At 44.4% G+C, this 15316-nt stretch overlaps 1 protein-coding gene across 4 annotated transcripts in view; it reads right to left on the reverse strand.

Annotated features, from left to right (window-relative positions):
• Positions 1–15316, reverse strand: part of LOC137414321 (SH2 domain-containing adapter protein F) — a 69395-nt gene that overhangs the window by 17731 nt on the left and 36348 nt on the right. For 2 of the 4 annotated variants that reach the window (XM_068099815.2, XM_068099814.2), the window contains exons 6-7: positions 12737–12833; positions 10590–10707 (exon numbers count right to left, since the gene is read on the reverse strand). In XM_068099815.2, the coding sequence (XP_067955916.1) occupies positions 10590–10707; positions 12737–12833 (215 nt within the window). Of the gene's footprint in view, positions 1–5749; positions 6071–10420; positions 10708–12696; positions 12834–15316 lie in introns of those variants that run through there. The other 2 variants (XM_068099813.2, XM_068099816.2) reach the window with 2 other exon arrangements.

Genomic DNA, 15316 nt, shown 5'->3' on the forward strand with positions numbered 1-15316 from the left:
ATATATATATATATATATATATATATAGAAATAAATAAATATATTAATATACAGTGCCGAGAGAAAGTCGACACCCCCTTTCAAAATATTGCATTAAATGAGACCTTTTCCACCTTTATTTAAACATCGTAACCCACAACTTGCAAGTGAAAAACAAATTCTACAAATTTCAGAAAATTAATTTAAAATACAAAACTAGATTGTCTTGGTTGGATAAGTGTCCACCCCCCTGAGTTAATAATTCCTTGGTGGAAGAACCTTTGACAGCAATTAGTTGCGAGTCCACAGGGATAGGTCTCTACCAACTTTTCACACCTTGATTGGGCAATATTTGCCCATTCTTCTGTACAAAACTGTTCAAGCTCAGTCAAGTTGCGTGGGGAGCGTTGATGGACAGAAATCTTCGTCATGCCACAGATTTTCGATCGGATTTAGGTTGGGTTTCTGACTGGGCAAGTCAAAGACATTAATATTTTTGTTCCTTAGCCACTCCAGTGTCGCTTCGGCTGTGTGCTACTGGTCGTCATGCTGGAAGGTGAACTGCCGTCCCAATTTCAGCTTTCGTGCAGTGGGCAGGTTTTCTTTTAGGATTTTTCTGTATTTTGCTCCATCCATTTTCCCTTCTATCCTGACAAGTGCCCCAGTCCCTGCTGATGAGAAACATCCCCTTAACATGATGCTGCCACCACCGTGCTTCACGGTAGCGATGGTGTTCTTTGTGTGATGTGCTGTGTTAGCACCAAACGTAACGTTTTGCATTTAGGCTATATATATTGTTGCGGATATGGGACTTGGCCTCCATATCCGCTTGTAAATATTCCCCTATTTCCCCAATACTCCCCAACTATCCCCAATCCCCCATTCCCTAGTCCCATTGCCTGTAAATAACACTCTGTAGAACCGACCTTCCCCTTCTTCCCCCATTAAATGTCGTGCCCAGGTCCACCGCATCTCACGTAGACAACTTTCGGACCTCTTGCTAGTTATTCTTAGTCTATGTCAGTTAAGGACTCGTTTCCATTAATTCTGACTCTTCGTTGCACCAGAATGTGATTGTATGGCACCAGTAGTGAGTTTAGGACCTCCCCATACCTCCTCCCATCTTCCCCATGCAACAACAACAACAACAACTACCACAACAGCGCGCGGGGAGTGTGCGTCCTCACTCCGGCTCGGTTAGCCGCCATTACCCATGTGCGCCGACGGGGTTACCACGAAGGGGCTGCCTGTCGGCCCCTCGTCAAGGGCGGAGCCGGTAACCCCCGCACCCAATGAGAAGCAACGGGCCGATTCCATCTGGGGCGGAGCTAACGAGCCGAGGGCGTGTCACTCCCCGCCGGATATACGCGGCCACTTACCGGATGTGAGGTCAGATGCGCCCCCAGCTTGGAAGAACCAGTCGCGACCTGACCTCCGAGCGCAGTGAGACCTCCCGCATCTTTGGACCGGACCGGGTCGATTCTGTCCCTGAGCCAAGAGTGCACCTTGAGCCATCGACTACCCGCTTTCCTTGCCATCAATCCCCGTGTGAGTCAGTTTTGTCCCGTTTATCTGTGGTCTGTCGGGAATAAGATAAGTGTGTCTAAGTGCCTATCTTTCTATGCTGTCCCTCTCATTCCTGTAATCTAACCTTCCGCCATATTATAACCTCCTCCGGAGGTCTTGAGAACCGTATCCCTGGTGTCGTGTCATTTTAATCCCAGCCGTTGTGTCCTTTTCCTTCATTGATCTAGCGTAGCGCGACTCGGCCAAGGTTCGAGTATAATCGGGTAACTTGTGCGGACACGGCGGCCATTCCGCTCGGCCCACCATAACATCAAAGTCGTGTCTGTAACAATATTTATATATATATTGTTACGGTTTTGTGAATAAAGGATGACCCCCCTCGTAGGTAGACGCACCACAACATGTAGCCTCGCTGTAGTTTAGTTATTTCTTAGTAAATGTAAGCGTAGTCCTTTCCTGTGTTAGTTTTGCATTGAGCAGGCCAGTGAGTTAGGTGTTCTTTGAGCTGAAATACCATGTGCTTGGCCTGGAACAAGTCTGGCAAGGCCGAAGGGAGGAGCTGCAGGGAGTGGCCGGTAAGCAACGAGTCGCCAATCAGAGCTCAAGGGGAGTGGCTCACAACGGCGGTGAGAGGAGGGGCTTGGAACATTCGGGCAGGACCGGGGAGGGGCTATATAAAACCTGCCCCGAGCCCCCCGCATCAGACAAGAGAGAGAGTCGCCCATCCCCTGAGTGAGTCAGAATCGGTGAGCCAGAAGTGAGACATGGTGAGAACCCCCAAGCAGAGAGTCAGAGAACGCGTCAGAACGAGAATCGGTGAGAAGCAGAACGAGTGAGAGTCTCCCCGTCCGAGCTGTTGTCCCACCACGAGTGGATTGAATTGCTTGTTATAGCCTCTCTGTACACGAATTCCCCATACCCTGTGGCTGTATTAATCGCGCGGTGTGGAGACGATCCATTCAGGAGCCACCTACGCCGACGACCCTCCCACCTGGGCTCCCTGCATACGTGCCGTGACCACCAGAGGGCCACGCCGGGCGAGCTGTCCGGGAGCGACCGACGGCAAAGCGCGTTTGGCGCGCGAACTTGCTCTTCCTCCTTTTCCCCGCGTGAGTGAGTGGGCCCTTTGTCTGGGCTTAAGTTAAGACTGCTTAAGTGCCTGCTCTGTGTCCCTTCCCTTTATTCGGATCATTGTACATTATAAATAAACCCGTGTTCTTCCTCTTATTTGATCGTTTCCATCCTTTCACTATTGGCTTAGCATCGCACGAACAGAACCGCTCGAATCGGGTTCAATAAAAGTAACGGCACGAGTCACGTGATACGCAAACCGCTCGGCGTACTCGATTAGCGTGGCTTGTGTGAGGTCCGGTCTCCGTATTCGTGGCAGCGTGGGTACCAAAGGTACGTGTAAAGTCGACCCAATACCCTTTTCCACGCTCGCTGCGGGAGTGGCGATTCGGCCTCGTGGACATGAAGACCCGAGGGGGAAAAGGGGTTTAACCCCCCCTCTGTACGTCGACAGGCTTCGGGAGATCCGCAACAATATATATATGCATGTGTATATGTATATCATATCGATCAACTACATAATATAGATGATTAATGTGCAAAACTAGTCTGAACTACTGAACGCCGATTCATTGAATTATTGGGTAAAATGCCAGGGGCCTAGAAAAGGCCCGTTTATATAAGGGTATGTGCCATGTGGTAAAGTATAGAAAACAAGCATTCTGAGTATTGCGCTGCAATACATGTCCCCTACCGGCAGTCTGTCGTCCGGAAAACTGTTGGGGAAATTACCTAGGGTTATTTATCCACAGGTTCTGAATCGTTCCCAATCGCTAATTACCTCAGGACGGGCTCACCTGTGATTCGCACTCGGGACTTCGATTTATACACCTTGCAGACAGGTCAGCAGAAGCACGAGAAAACAAGTTGTTGATAAAGAACCTTTCGAGTCGCTAAATATCAGTAATTTATTATATTTTCCGGTTCACGATCAATGATCGATGTGTATATATATATATACACAAAGAATTAAGTTAAGCACCCCCCCCGTTTTTTTACAACCTCGCACATTACAAGTTTGTTGTCGTCAAAACAGTGTAATATACCCATGATATTGCTATATTTTCTGGAGAAGTGATATTATGGTCACATAAAAACATAACAATCATGCCGTTTTCAATATTTTATTCTGAATAATTTAAGGTGCAATTTTTTGGGAATTTTAGGCATATTTTCACCTCAATTTAAGTATGGAGCTATAGGTCCATCACGGACAGTGTGGATGACGTTTATGTTTTCTAACGTACAGTCATTGTTCTGAGAAGACCTCTAGCGATCTTTGCGTCAATAACGTGTGTAGGACCCACGTGATCGGATCACTGACTCAACCAATCACTTTTTTTCACTTTGATCACTCAATTTCATCAATGGATAATTGCTAATGTCATACCAATCATTATTTGATCTCACATACCTTAGAATATATGCCAATGTATACATATACACAAAGAATATATATTAGGGGGTGCTTACCTTAATTCGTTGTGTAGGGGTGCTTAACTTAATTCTTTGTGTATATATATGTTGCTCGGCTTGGCTCCGCCCCTCCCGAAAGCGCGCGCTGTGTCGCGCTTTTGACGTTCGCGAGATGAGGCTGAGGGTGCACGGTGCGGCTTGAGGAGAACTCTAGAATAAACAAGATATCCATTTTTTTAACATTTTCATTTAATTAACGATATCTGCCAAACCACGTGCCCTATCGCAAATTCCAAAAGGACATTTTAGTAGATTGACATGCTGAACAGATCTGTGAAGTTTCCCCTTGATTGGATCAAAAATGAGGGAGGAGGTCGGTTTTAAAGGTTCATGCTTTAAAACGTCATAACTCTGAAACCATGTGATGCATGACGTCATGCTCGCTGACTTTTTTGTTCATCATGGGTATGCGATTCTGCCTGCATAGTTTGGCCTCGATCTGTTCAGCTGTTGCAGAGAAAACGGGGTTTTCGTGTTTTGACGAAAAACAATATGGCGGCCGAATCACGTGACCTGTGACGTCATAATTACCATTAAAATATTATACAGACCGAGTCCCCCCTACGGTGAAAATTTGATCTCAATCGGTCCTATTATTGCAGAGAAAATATTTTTTAAAGGAAATTAAAACTTTAAATGGCACTGAGTTAAGGATCATCAGAATTATCAGTATTCCCAAAGTTCAAAGTGCCATAACTTTGTCAAAAATGATCGAAACGTCGTGAAGTTCGAACTTGATCTGTAACTTATCATGAGGAAACCATGCGCCAAGTTTGAAATCATTAGTATTAAGCGTTTAGAAAAAGAGTCCGGAAAACTGTTCTTTGTGTGACGGACTGACGGACTGACGGACGGAGGGACGGCGTGCAAACCTATAGTCCCCTCCGGTGTACACCGGTAGGGGACTAATAAGGGGCATTTCATAGCTTTTAGAAAACGCCATACAATACAAAATAAGGGACATTCAAAAAATCTCGGGTGCATGCTGTTCTACCCTTGTGTTCTGAGGAGGAACCAAGTAATGATGTAGAAAAGTTCATGTAAAGAGGTGCCCTACATCTGGCAAATAAAATACATTTACTTCTTCATGCAGGTGTATGAGTCAAATTGGCACCCCTTCATATGAACTTTTCTAGAGCATTACTTGGTTCCTCCTCAGAATACAAGGGTAGTCCAGCATGCACACGAGATTTTTTTGAATGTCCCTTCTTTTCTATTGTTCAACATTTTCTATAAGCTATGGAATGTCCCTTCTTTTCTATAGTTTTCCACATGGCACATACCCTTATATAAAAGGGCGTTTTCTATGCCACTGGCATTTTTCACAAGATTCATTTTAAATACGAACAAAATGCATTTGTTCATCGTACAAGATTTTATTCAAGACGATATAAAAGATTTGCAAAAGTAAGGGGAAAAAAATATTCAACCCAGACATTATTCGAACCCACAATGCCCAGCTTGGGAGTCTCGATTCAGTATACCAAAAAAAAAAAAAAAAAAAAAATAAAAAAATATCCATTAGGCCATTCAGCCAACACGTGAGAATTAAAAATATATATTTTAAATGTGTATAAAGTGTGTGTGTGTATATATATATATATATATATATATATATATATATATATATATATATATATATATATATATATATATATATATACGAATATATTTATTTATGTATATTTAATTTGAAAGCAAAAACTATCGCACTTTGGTGGAAATTGTTTTGAAAGCCATTAACTAGACCTATTGGCCGATGTATATTCCAGGTGTCAGCTAATTTCAATGTATAGCCCTTGAGATATGAGCGCCACCACATTTTTGGCAGACGGATGGACGGACAGACACCAACGTGATTTTGAGGGTTTTCTAAATACAATTCAAGAATGCATAAACGAATGTTGCTGAAATTTGGAACATATTACGTCGACGTACAAAGCATTTACTTCTGAAATTTGCAGCAGATTTCGTCCAGTAGAAGCTGAGAAACGTATTTTCAGTCCCCATGTAAAAGCTGCATACAGAGAAACGATCCCTTATATAAAGGGAGGGCTGCTTTGCAATATTCAGGATTTAACAATTCAAGCTTCCAAAACCAAACACTTACATTCCAGTAATCTGTGGGTTTTGAATGGGGAGGGAGAGGAATAGGGCAAGAGTGAAGGCGTGTCTGTGTGTGTGTATGTTTGTGTATGTGTGTGCGGTGTGTGTGCGTTCACATGATAATGTAAAGCACCATGAGGGTCGTTTACTCTGCTTGATGGGGCTATATAAGACTTCTTTATTATTATTATTATTATTATAATCTTAAATGATTGTTAATGCAGAATCCCTTAAAAAAAATTTAAACATTGATCCAAGGGGCCTGGTATAACTGGAACATGAATCACATGCAGTAGAAAGAACAAGGGAAATAACAAGGACAACGATGGGGGAAAAAAAAAAAATCAACAAAACATTGGCTTCAAACTTGGGATCCCATGAACATAATCCATGGATTCAGATTGGAAGGGTAAACAAACCAACCGGATCATGGCCTGTTTAGCACCCCCGGCTGAACCCATGGCTCGCAGATTTTAGAGACTATTTCTTATTGCCAAAATTACTTAAAGGATTTCATTTTAAAGGGAATCTAAAGTAATTAATTAAAAGGAATATTGATTTTATAGTTTTACCAGGATTCCATCTCATCAGTGTTGACTTTACTTCCCCTAAAGTTGAAAACTTTTATTGGGAAATTGTTGGAATGAAAAGTTTTACTCAACTACAGCAAGGTGTCATTTGACTCGAGAAATAACCCATTTTTCATGACACTTTGCCTTGCCCTTTTGTAAAATAAAGCTTAACAGAAGTTTGTATCCACATTTGAGGAACATTGCCGCTTTGCCTCCTCGACCTTGGCCTCGTACTCGTCCCTTCGCTCCTGCCTGGCATGGCTCTGAAGTACTCCGCCGCAAGGCTTCTTCTGCTCAATACCCGCTCCACCCCATCATGCATCTCTGCCATCAAATCAAATGGACTCCTCCGACGACCCAGGTACATTCACCGTGGCTCCGGTCGCAAGTTTGTTTATTTGCAATCAGGTCACTCCATCCCCGTCCTCTGGTCGGCTCAGCGCACTCTCACTCTTCGTCCCAGCGCACCTGGTCACAGCAACCCACACGATCGCACCTCTTGCCTACGAACCCTGGCTAAATCACCTGAATTCATCCCTGCTGTTCAAAACAACATCAAGCTCACCCTGTTCAACACCCGGTCCCTCAACAATAAATGCCTCATCCTGAACGAATACATCCTGGATAACAAACTGGACTTTCTCTGTCTCACCGAAACCTGGCAACAACCTCTGGACTACTACACACTCAACCTCACCACACCCAATGGATATTCCTACGTCAATAAACCACGCTCGGAGGGCCGAGGTGGTGGAATTGCCGTTATCCACCGTCAAGACATCAAGACCAACCTCATCTCCATCTCATTTGCTCCATCATTTGAACACCTGGCTTTAAAACTCTCTGGTCACACGCAGTCAGTCATGGCTGTCGTCTACCGCCCTCCCAAACCACACCCATCATTCCTGTCTGACTTCTCCTACTTTCTGACCCAGCTATGTTCCCTCTCCCCCTCAATCCTCCTCCTTGGTGATTTCAATATCCACATGGACTCCACTGACTCCACAATAACCACTGACTTCACTGATTTACTCACCTGCTTTAACCTCACTCAACATGTCGACTTTCCTACCCATATCCGTGGTCACATTTTGGACCTTGTCTGCTCCACTGGATTAAATTTGCACCATCTCTATGGCTCCGACCTCACCCTCTCTGACCACTTAGCCATCACTCTGACCATCAACATCCCCGCCCCAACACCAAGGCATTATCGCACAATCAACTTCCGTAAGCTAAACGCTCTTTCACCTACCTCATTCTCATCCACCCTCTCTGAAAAAATGTCCACTTCTCCCTTCATTGACCTCCACACCCCTTCCGACCTCACTGACTACTACAACCACACTCTCTCCTCCTGCCTTGACCAGCTTGCGCCTGTAAAAACCAAAACAGTTTCTTTCACCCATTCTGCTCCCTGGTTTACCCCTGAACTCCACCTGATGAAAACTCGTGCTTGCCAACTTGAAAGACTCCGCAATAAAACGGGTCTCACAGTTCACTCCCAAGCCTACAAGGACCACATACAACACTACAAAGATGCCCTCTCCCGCGCCCGCTCTGCCTACTACTCTCAAATTATCCACTCTGGCTCCGGAAACCCAAAAGCACTCTTCTCGACAATAAACAAACTCCTCCGCCCCCTGAACACCACCACCCAGTCATTCACAGTAGACAACTGCATCTCCTTCCTCTCTTTCTTCCAACGCAAAATTGACAACATCTACAACAGCTTGACCACCGCCGCACCCGCTCCCCCTCCAACCACCTGCCCCCCCTTGTCCTGCCATCCCCTGTCTCGGTTCTCCCCAATCTCTCCTACTGACCTCTCTGAACTCCTCATAGGAATGAAAACTGCCACCTGCACTCTTGACCCCATCCCCTCCAGCTTTGTCAAAGCCTCCCTCCCTGCTCTCTCTCCACTTATCATTGCAACAATAAACTCCTCCCTGTCTACAGGCATCGTCCCACCTTCCCTCAAAATTGCTGCTGTTACCCCCATTCTAAAAAAACCTGGTCTAAACCCTGACACCCTAAACAACTTCAGACCCATCTCCAACCTACCCTTTCTGTCAAAAGTTTTGGAACGCGCTGTAGCCACTCAACTCAAACATCATCTCTCTGCCAATAACTTGTATGAAACATTCCAATCCGGATTCCGCTCCAACCACAGTACTGAAACTGCTCTCCTCAAAATCACCAACGACCTTCTCCTCTCCTCTGACGCTGGCAACCTCAACATTCTCGTCCTCCTCGACCTCAGCGCTGCCTTTGACACCATCGATCACACTATCCTCCTCACCCGACTTGAATCCACCTTTAACGTCACCGGCACTGCCCTCTCTTGGATTAAATCATACCTCTCTGACAGATGCCAGTTCATCTCCATCAATAACTGCAAATCCCCCACTGCTCCCCTCCCCCAAGGTGTCCCCCAAGGTTCAGTTCTTGGCCCCCTCCTCTTCATCCTTTACCTGTCCCCGCTCGGTCACTTAATCCGCCGTCATGGTCTCCAATTCCACTGCTTCGCCGATGACATCCAGCTTTTCATCTCCACCAAGTCCGTCTCCACCGACACCCACTCTATCCTGACAAACTGCATCACTGAAATAAAATCCTGGCTTCAAATCAACTTCCTCAAGCTTAACTGTGATAAATCTGAAATAATCATCATTGGCCCAAAAACGCTCACAAAATCCACCCATAACTTTGCCCTCAACATCGACGGTATCCCAGTATCCACCTCCCCTCACATCCGGAATCTTGGCGTCATCTTTGACCAAACCCTTTCCTTCGACAAATACACTAAACAGATCACAAAGTCAGCCTTCTTTCACCTGAAAAACATTGCCCGTCTCCGCTCATCCCTCTCCTCCACGGCTGCAGAAACCCTCATCCACGCCTTCATCACCTCCCGTCTGGACTACTGCAATAGCCTCCTCTATGGTTCACCCTCAAAAATCACCAATAAACTCCAATACATTCAGAACTCCGCTGCCCGTCTACTCACTCATTCCCGGACCCGTGACCACATCACCCCCGTCCTTTACAAGCTTCACTGGCTCCCCATCCCCCAGAGAATCCAGTACAAAATCCTCCTCTTGACATACAAAGCCCTCCATAACCTGGTCCCATCCTACCTGGCTGACCTCCTCTCCAGACACACTCCCACCCGCAACCTCCGCTCTGCTGGTACCAACCTCCTGACCCCCTCCATCCGGACCAAATTCAGATCCTGGGGGGACAGGGCCTTCTCCATCGCTGCTCCCACCCTCTGGAACTCACTACCTCACACCATCAGAGACTCCTCCTCACTCACCACATTCAAAACATCACTAAAGACCCACCTGTTCAACGCTGCATTCAACATTCAACCCACAGCATTTAACCCCTGACTATCTCTTCTCCTTCTCCCTCCTTTTGCTTTAAATATTTCCCTATTGATTCTTGTCTTGTCTTTTTGATTCTTGTCTAATATATATGCCGTATATCGCTGCTGTTTGTTTTCTTGATTCTTGTCTTTTTGCAATTGTTGTTTTCATGTATTGTTATGCATTATGTTTTCCACTCTGTCAAAGCGCCTTTGGGCTTCTGGAAAAGCGCTATACAAAATAAATGAATTATTATTATTATTATTATCACAGTCTGGGAATACAAAGGGGAAGAGCGGAAAAAAAAAAAAAGAAAAAAAAAAAGGGGGAAGAGTGAATACACAAAAGAATTGTGAATCAAGACCGAATGTTTCGATGAACGCCATCTCGCTTCGAATCGAAGCACTCGTTAGTAAGTTATGCAATGATTATTGCCGTTAGGATAATATGGTGAAACCACTAAATAACTGTTAACTTGAAAACTCACTCCAAACTTGCGTTCCCATCACAGGAATGCAAGACATCACAATGTCGTGCCAACGCCCGGCCGATGAGGCATGAGAGTCAGGCCTGCAGGGGTACATGCTCAGCCACTCCTTTCCAACCTAGAGAATTTCACACAATGCACCAGGATTACAAGAGCGGTTGCTATGCGCACTGTACACGCCACTCTCTCAGTGTTGGGTTTTCTAGCAATAGTAACATAAATAAATAAATAAAAACCGTCAAACCGTTTGTATTGCTTTATTGTTACAATTACAGATCTATGGTTCTTGCCAAAATTAAGGTTATTGGCAAGCATTAACCCCTGAAAACGTTTAACTTACTGTACAGAGTGCAAATACAAAAACACGTGGATATACATCTGCCATATTTCTACCCTGGCACCCCCACCCTACAACCCCCCCTTCCAAACCCATATATTGTTTAACGTAGCTAAACTATGAAATAGCCACAGCAGTTAATAGATCATTTCATTGACAATATCAAGTTTTGAATTTTAGATAAAAATCTACATACAAAATGATAACAGGCATTTAAAGGTTTTAACCGAAAATGGATGAGGTGTGCTTTTGTCACGACGGACCGACAAGCATGGGATGGACCGTTTGTTGGACGCTTCAGATCCAGGCTGTTTCACGATTTGGGAATAAGCAAAAATAGTTTGGTCAAAACATGTCGCGACATGCACGGCAGACCCTGTTTCACGGTGTCTCAAATGGACAAGTCCAACAGACAAGCTTGGTATCGTAAAACGCACGCTTCCCTTTTTCTTTTTTTCTTTGCCATCACTTGTTATCACACACTGAACGCCACTCAGGCTCGTGTAGGCAAACGAGAATGCGTCAACACTCCGCTCCCGCGCAATAAGAAGATAATACCAAATTGCACGGTTTGGATAATTCCAAATCGACGTGAAGTCTCAACATTGCTTTGGTGAAAACAAGATAAAACTGAAACCAAGATGATGCAACCTGCTGGGATAGGAGTGCAAGAAACAGCAGGAAGTTACAGGGAGGGGGAAAAAAACAAACATTTTACAGAATTTATCGAAAAGTTCAAAGAAAAAGAAATTATTTGGGAGTAAAAGCCACACAGTTTGGTGTTTGGTTTGAACAACATGACACTTGAATAAACGGGTACGAGAGGTAAAGGGTAGACAAAAACACGTTCATGACGAGAGCTAAAAATCATTGCGAATAAAACGTTAAGGATTTGGAAGGTTTGGGATGCTGTCCGTATCTCACAGCACAAGCTGGAAGGAAAATATTTTAAAAAGGCAATAATAAAAAATAACCGATTGGCCATCGTTTGTTGCGGAAGCATCGTGGTGCGGATGCTGTGCCATGTAACAAAAAAAACAACATTTCATTAAATATTTTGAACTGAGTAGTAATGATGGAAGCGTTTTCCTTTGGCATCTCCCAATTTAACACGGAAAATCTGAAAGTGTGGCACGAGTAGAGAACCACACCTGCAAGGAGATGAGTCTTACATCACGACATAACGATTCCTCCTCAAGCACAATACCCACCAAAAATAAAAAATAAAAAACAACAATGGGAAAGAACTTTGGCAACACTCGCACACTCTACACTCACACACTCTCCCCTCTCATCTCCAAGAGAAAAGAAGAGATCAGGGTAAAGCGGCATGGAATGTTCGAGCCCAAAAGGTGCTTCCAGTTGTGCAAGCGAAGTCAAACAAGTAAGAGGGCGAACCGTGATTTGCGTCAACTCCCCAAACCGCTTGGGACAACAAAATGGCACATGTAGGCCATGGTGTCGAGACCTGCCGAACAAAGCTACAGCGGAAGTAGCTGATTCGCACTGACATGTGCAAATTAACATCCAAACATGGTTCTGGGTTGGCGGTGCACCTTCGCTCAACTTAACTGACATAAGTAGTGCCGATTGGATTCAAGACCTTGGCCAATGACAGGTCCAAGTTCCTCTGAACAGGTGAAGGGGAAAATGACTTGGGGTCGATTTTAACCGCAGCACTGAACTATGAGGATCGTCACCCTGTTGGGTTAGAGTGGACTCAGAGTGTCCGCACCGGTACAGGGTATAATAGAGAGAGGTGCTCCGCACCCTTGATGGGCAGCTTGCGACTCGTGTAATGGTGGATCACCTCCGGGATGGCAGAAAACGGAGGACTGTTTTGGCCAAGGACGTACAAGCCATCCTTGGAACGTGTCAGCTTCATGTGCATGAATCCTTGACTGCTCCTGGAGGAGGTAAAGTGAAAAACAAAAATGTCATTGTGCACAGTTCACCTCGTTTCTCTATGTGAAAGAAAACTCTGAATTTCAATCAAGTGGGATAGCAATCTTAAATGAATAATACCGGTCGTTGCTATAGAGATCTGTCAGTTTGCAATGGAGAGATGACAGAGTTTATCAATCAAAATTTGATTACAATACATTCATTGCCATGAGAAACGAATAGTGGCCGATATCCCGGATGTAAGTCAGTAATACACAAAAGAATAACAATTAAGTTTTGCTGAAAAGGATGTGCTCTGATGAAGGGCTAACGTTCGAAACATCAGCCACACCTAGTTTAACATAGCTCTTAGAATATTCACAGGTCACGCATTCTTGGGTCAAAAACCTTCATCCCCACACAACCAAGTGCCACTACCAGACCATTCAAGTTAACCCCATATGCCAAATTACCCCATTTCCTTTTTTGTACAAGTAATAAAAACATTTTAAAATAAGAAAGATCAATCAGAGATTGCAGACCCCTGCCAGGACGTGTTTTTAATGGTCTTTAAGGCTTTTGTGCTAAAAAAAATATGGCGGCCGAACCACGTGACCAATGACGTCATCAGTTGTGCATCCTTTTCGTAGAATACTTTCAAGCTAATAAAATATTTTGCACCTTCAAATTATAAAATGCAGTCGATTCATGTTTAAACCAATAATGACAAATGAGCACTTTTGGGTCTCATTTTTCCATGTAACCGATGCTTTCCCAAAGTTTAATCAGTGTTATTGGATGGGAAATCCTCTGTAGAACACTGGTAGGTAATTTACAAGTTTACAAGTTTTACATTTGTAGATTTTTTTGAGCCAATGGAATGTCCGGGCCATCCATACACAAGAAGTCCGCTGACTTCTTCATACAATGACGATGCTCGTGGAAGAACTAGAACAAGGAACGATCAGGACGCAAAAGAGGAAAATCGCACCCGTGTCCAAAGGAAGCGGTTCACTTTGGAATTTATCTATCTATAATTCCAGTAATCTCTGTGTGTATGTTTGTATGTTTGTATGTATGTTTGTATGTATGTTTGTCTGTGACCGCTGTTTCTCGACAACCACGGGTCCGATATACTTGAAACTTGCCAGGTATATTGCTGGGGACCCGAGGATGTGCCTTTTCAAGGTTTCATATTAATCGGAGAAGTAGTTACGGAGCTATGTCCAAAAAACGATTCAACCAATCAGAGAGCAGCGAGCTATCACGTGTGCCGAACGTGGCGAACAGACTCTGCCTCGGACGGCACATTTGGGAGCGTATTCATTTATTTCACGTTGGCAAACTATGTTGCCGCTATGTTGGCGTTAAACGATGTTTTAAAACTAATTAAAACTAATTTGCGATTCTTTCGCTTTCCTGCGCGTTTGTGCATGCTATGGCGATTTCTTTACCAAACTCCGCAAGCCGTTCGCTTTGGACCAAACCATTTCATGTAAATAGAGGGGGGGGGGGGGGGGGGGATTGTCACCGTACTCGCAAGCCGTTCGCTTTGGACCAAACCATTTCATGTAAATAGAGTGGGGGGATATAATTTTAGATATAGATATAGTACGGGCATGCCCTAGTAATATAAAATGTAGGCTGGCAGACACATCCTATTGCTCGAGGTCCTTCCGACGGATGGCACATGTATTGATGAATCCCCATGCCTGCGAAACACCAGGATGACAGTTTATAGATGCGTCGGGATTCACACCCATGCTAGGCAGCTCAAAGGCAAGTGGGCATACCTTGCCAACCCTTGAAATGCGATGAACACGTTTCAACTTTAAATTTTTTTACCAAATCATTCAAAACTAGCACTTAACCAGTATGTAGTCAAGCAAAACTTCATCATCAAAGGCAGGTGATGTTGGTTAAGCCCACACACTGGACAGGAGCGTCACAGTGATCACGACCAGTTGTGAATGTTTCTCGAGGCTAGGAACCGTTCCCCAACAGGTGGCCACCCAGTCACAGGGTGCAGAAATTTCCATCGTGAGTAACCATGAGAATCAAAATCACACCGGTGAGAGTAATGTAACACAACTTTACCCACTCTGCCACTGAGAGGCTCAGTGGCTCAAAGCCAAAAACAAAGAGCAGCAGATAGAGCAACACTGTTTGTTGCCATGACAACAGCAAAATCCATACGATTCAAGCTCACTCTTGGCTCCTTTCGGTATTTTACACCAAGCTGTCCAGGCGCTGCGTTACCGGGGGTAACAAGCTTAGTTAAGATCATTCCCTTCACCTGTCAACGTTGTGTTAAACCCTCAGTCGAGTGCTGTGAGCATAGCCATGTGCACATCACCAAACAGCATTCAATATGTTCCTGCACTGTTCCTTTAAGCATCACAGCAGAATTGACATCAGGATAACAGAGAATGTTTTTGTTTTTAACAGCCGGAAGAAGAAGAAGAAGAAGAAAAGAAAAAAAACAAACAAAAAAAACATACCGCAG

The sequence above is a fragment of the Myxine glutinosa genome, chromosome 10 (assembly GCF_964187855.1).
Source record: "Myxine glutinosa chromosome 10, kmMyxGlut1.1, whole genome shotgun sequence".
In the NCBI taxonomy this organism is placed as follows: domain Eukaryota; kingdom Metazoa; phylum Chordata; class Myxini; order Myxiniformes; family Myxinidae; genus Myxine; species Myxine glutinosa.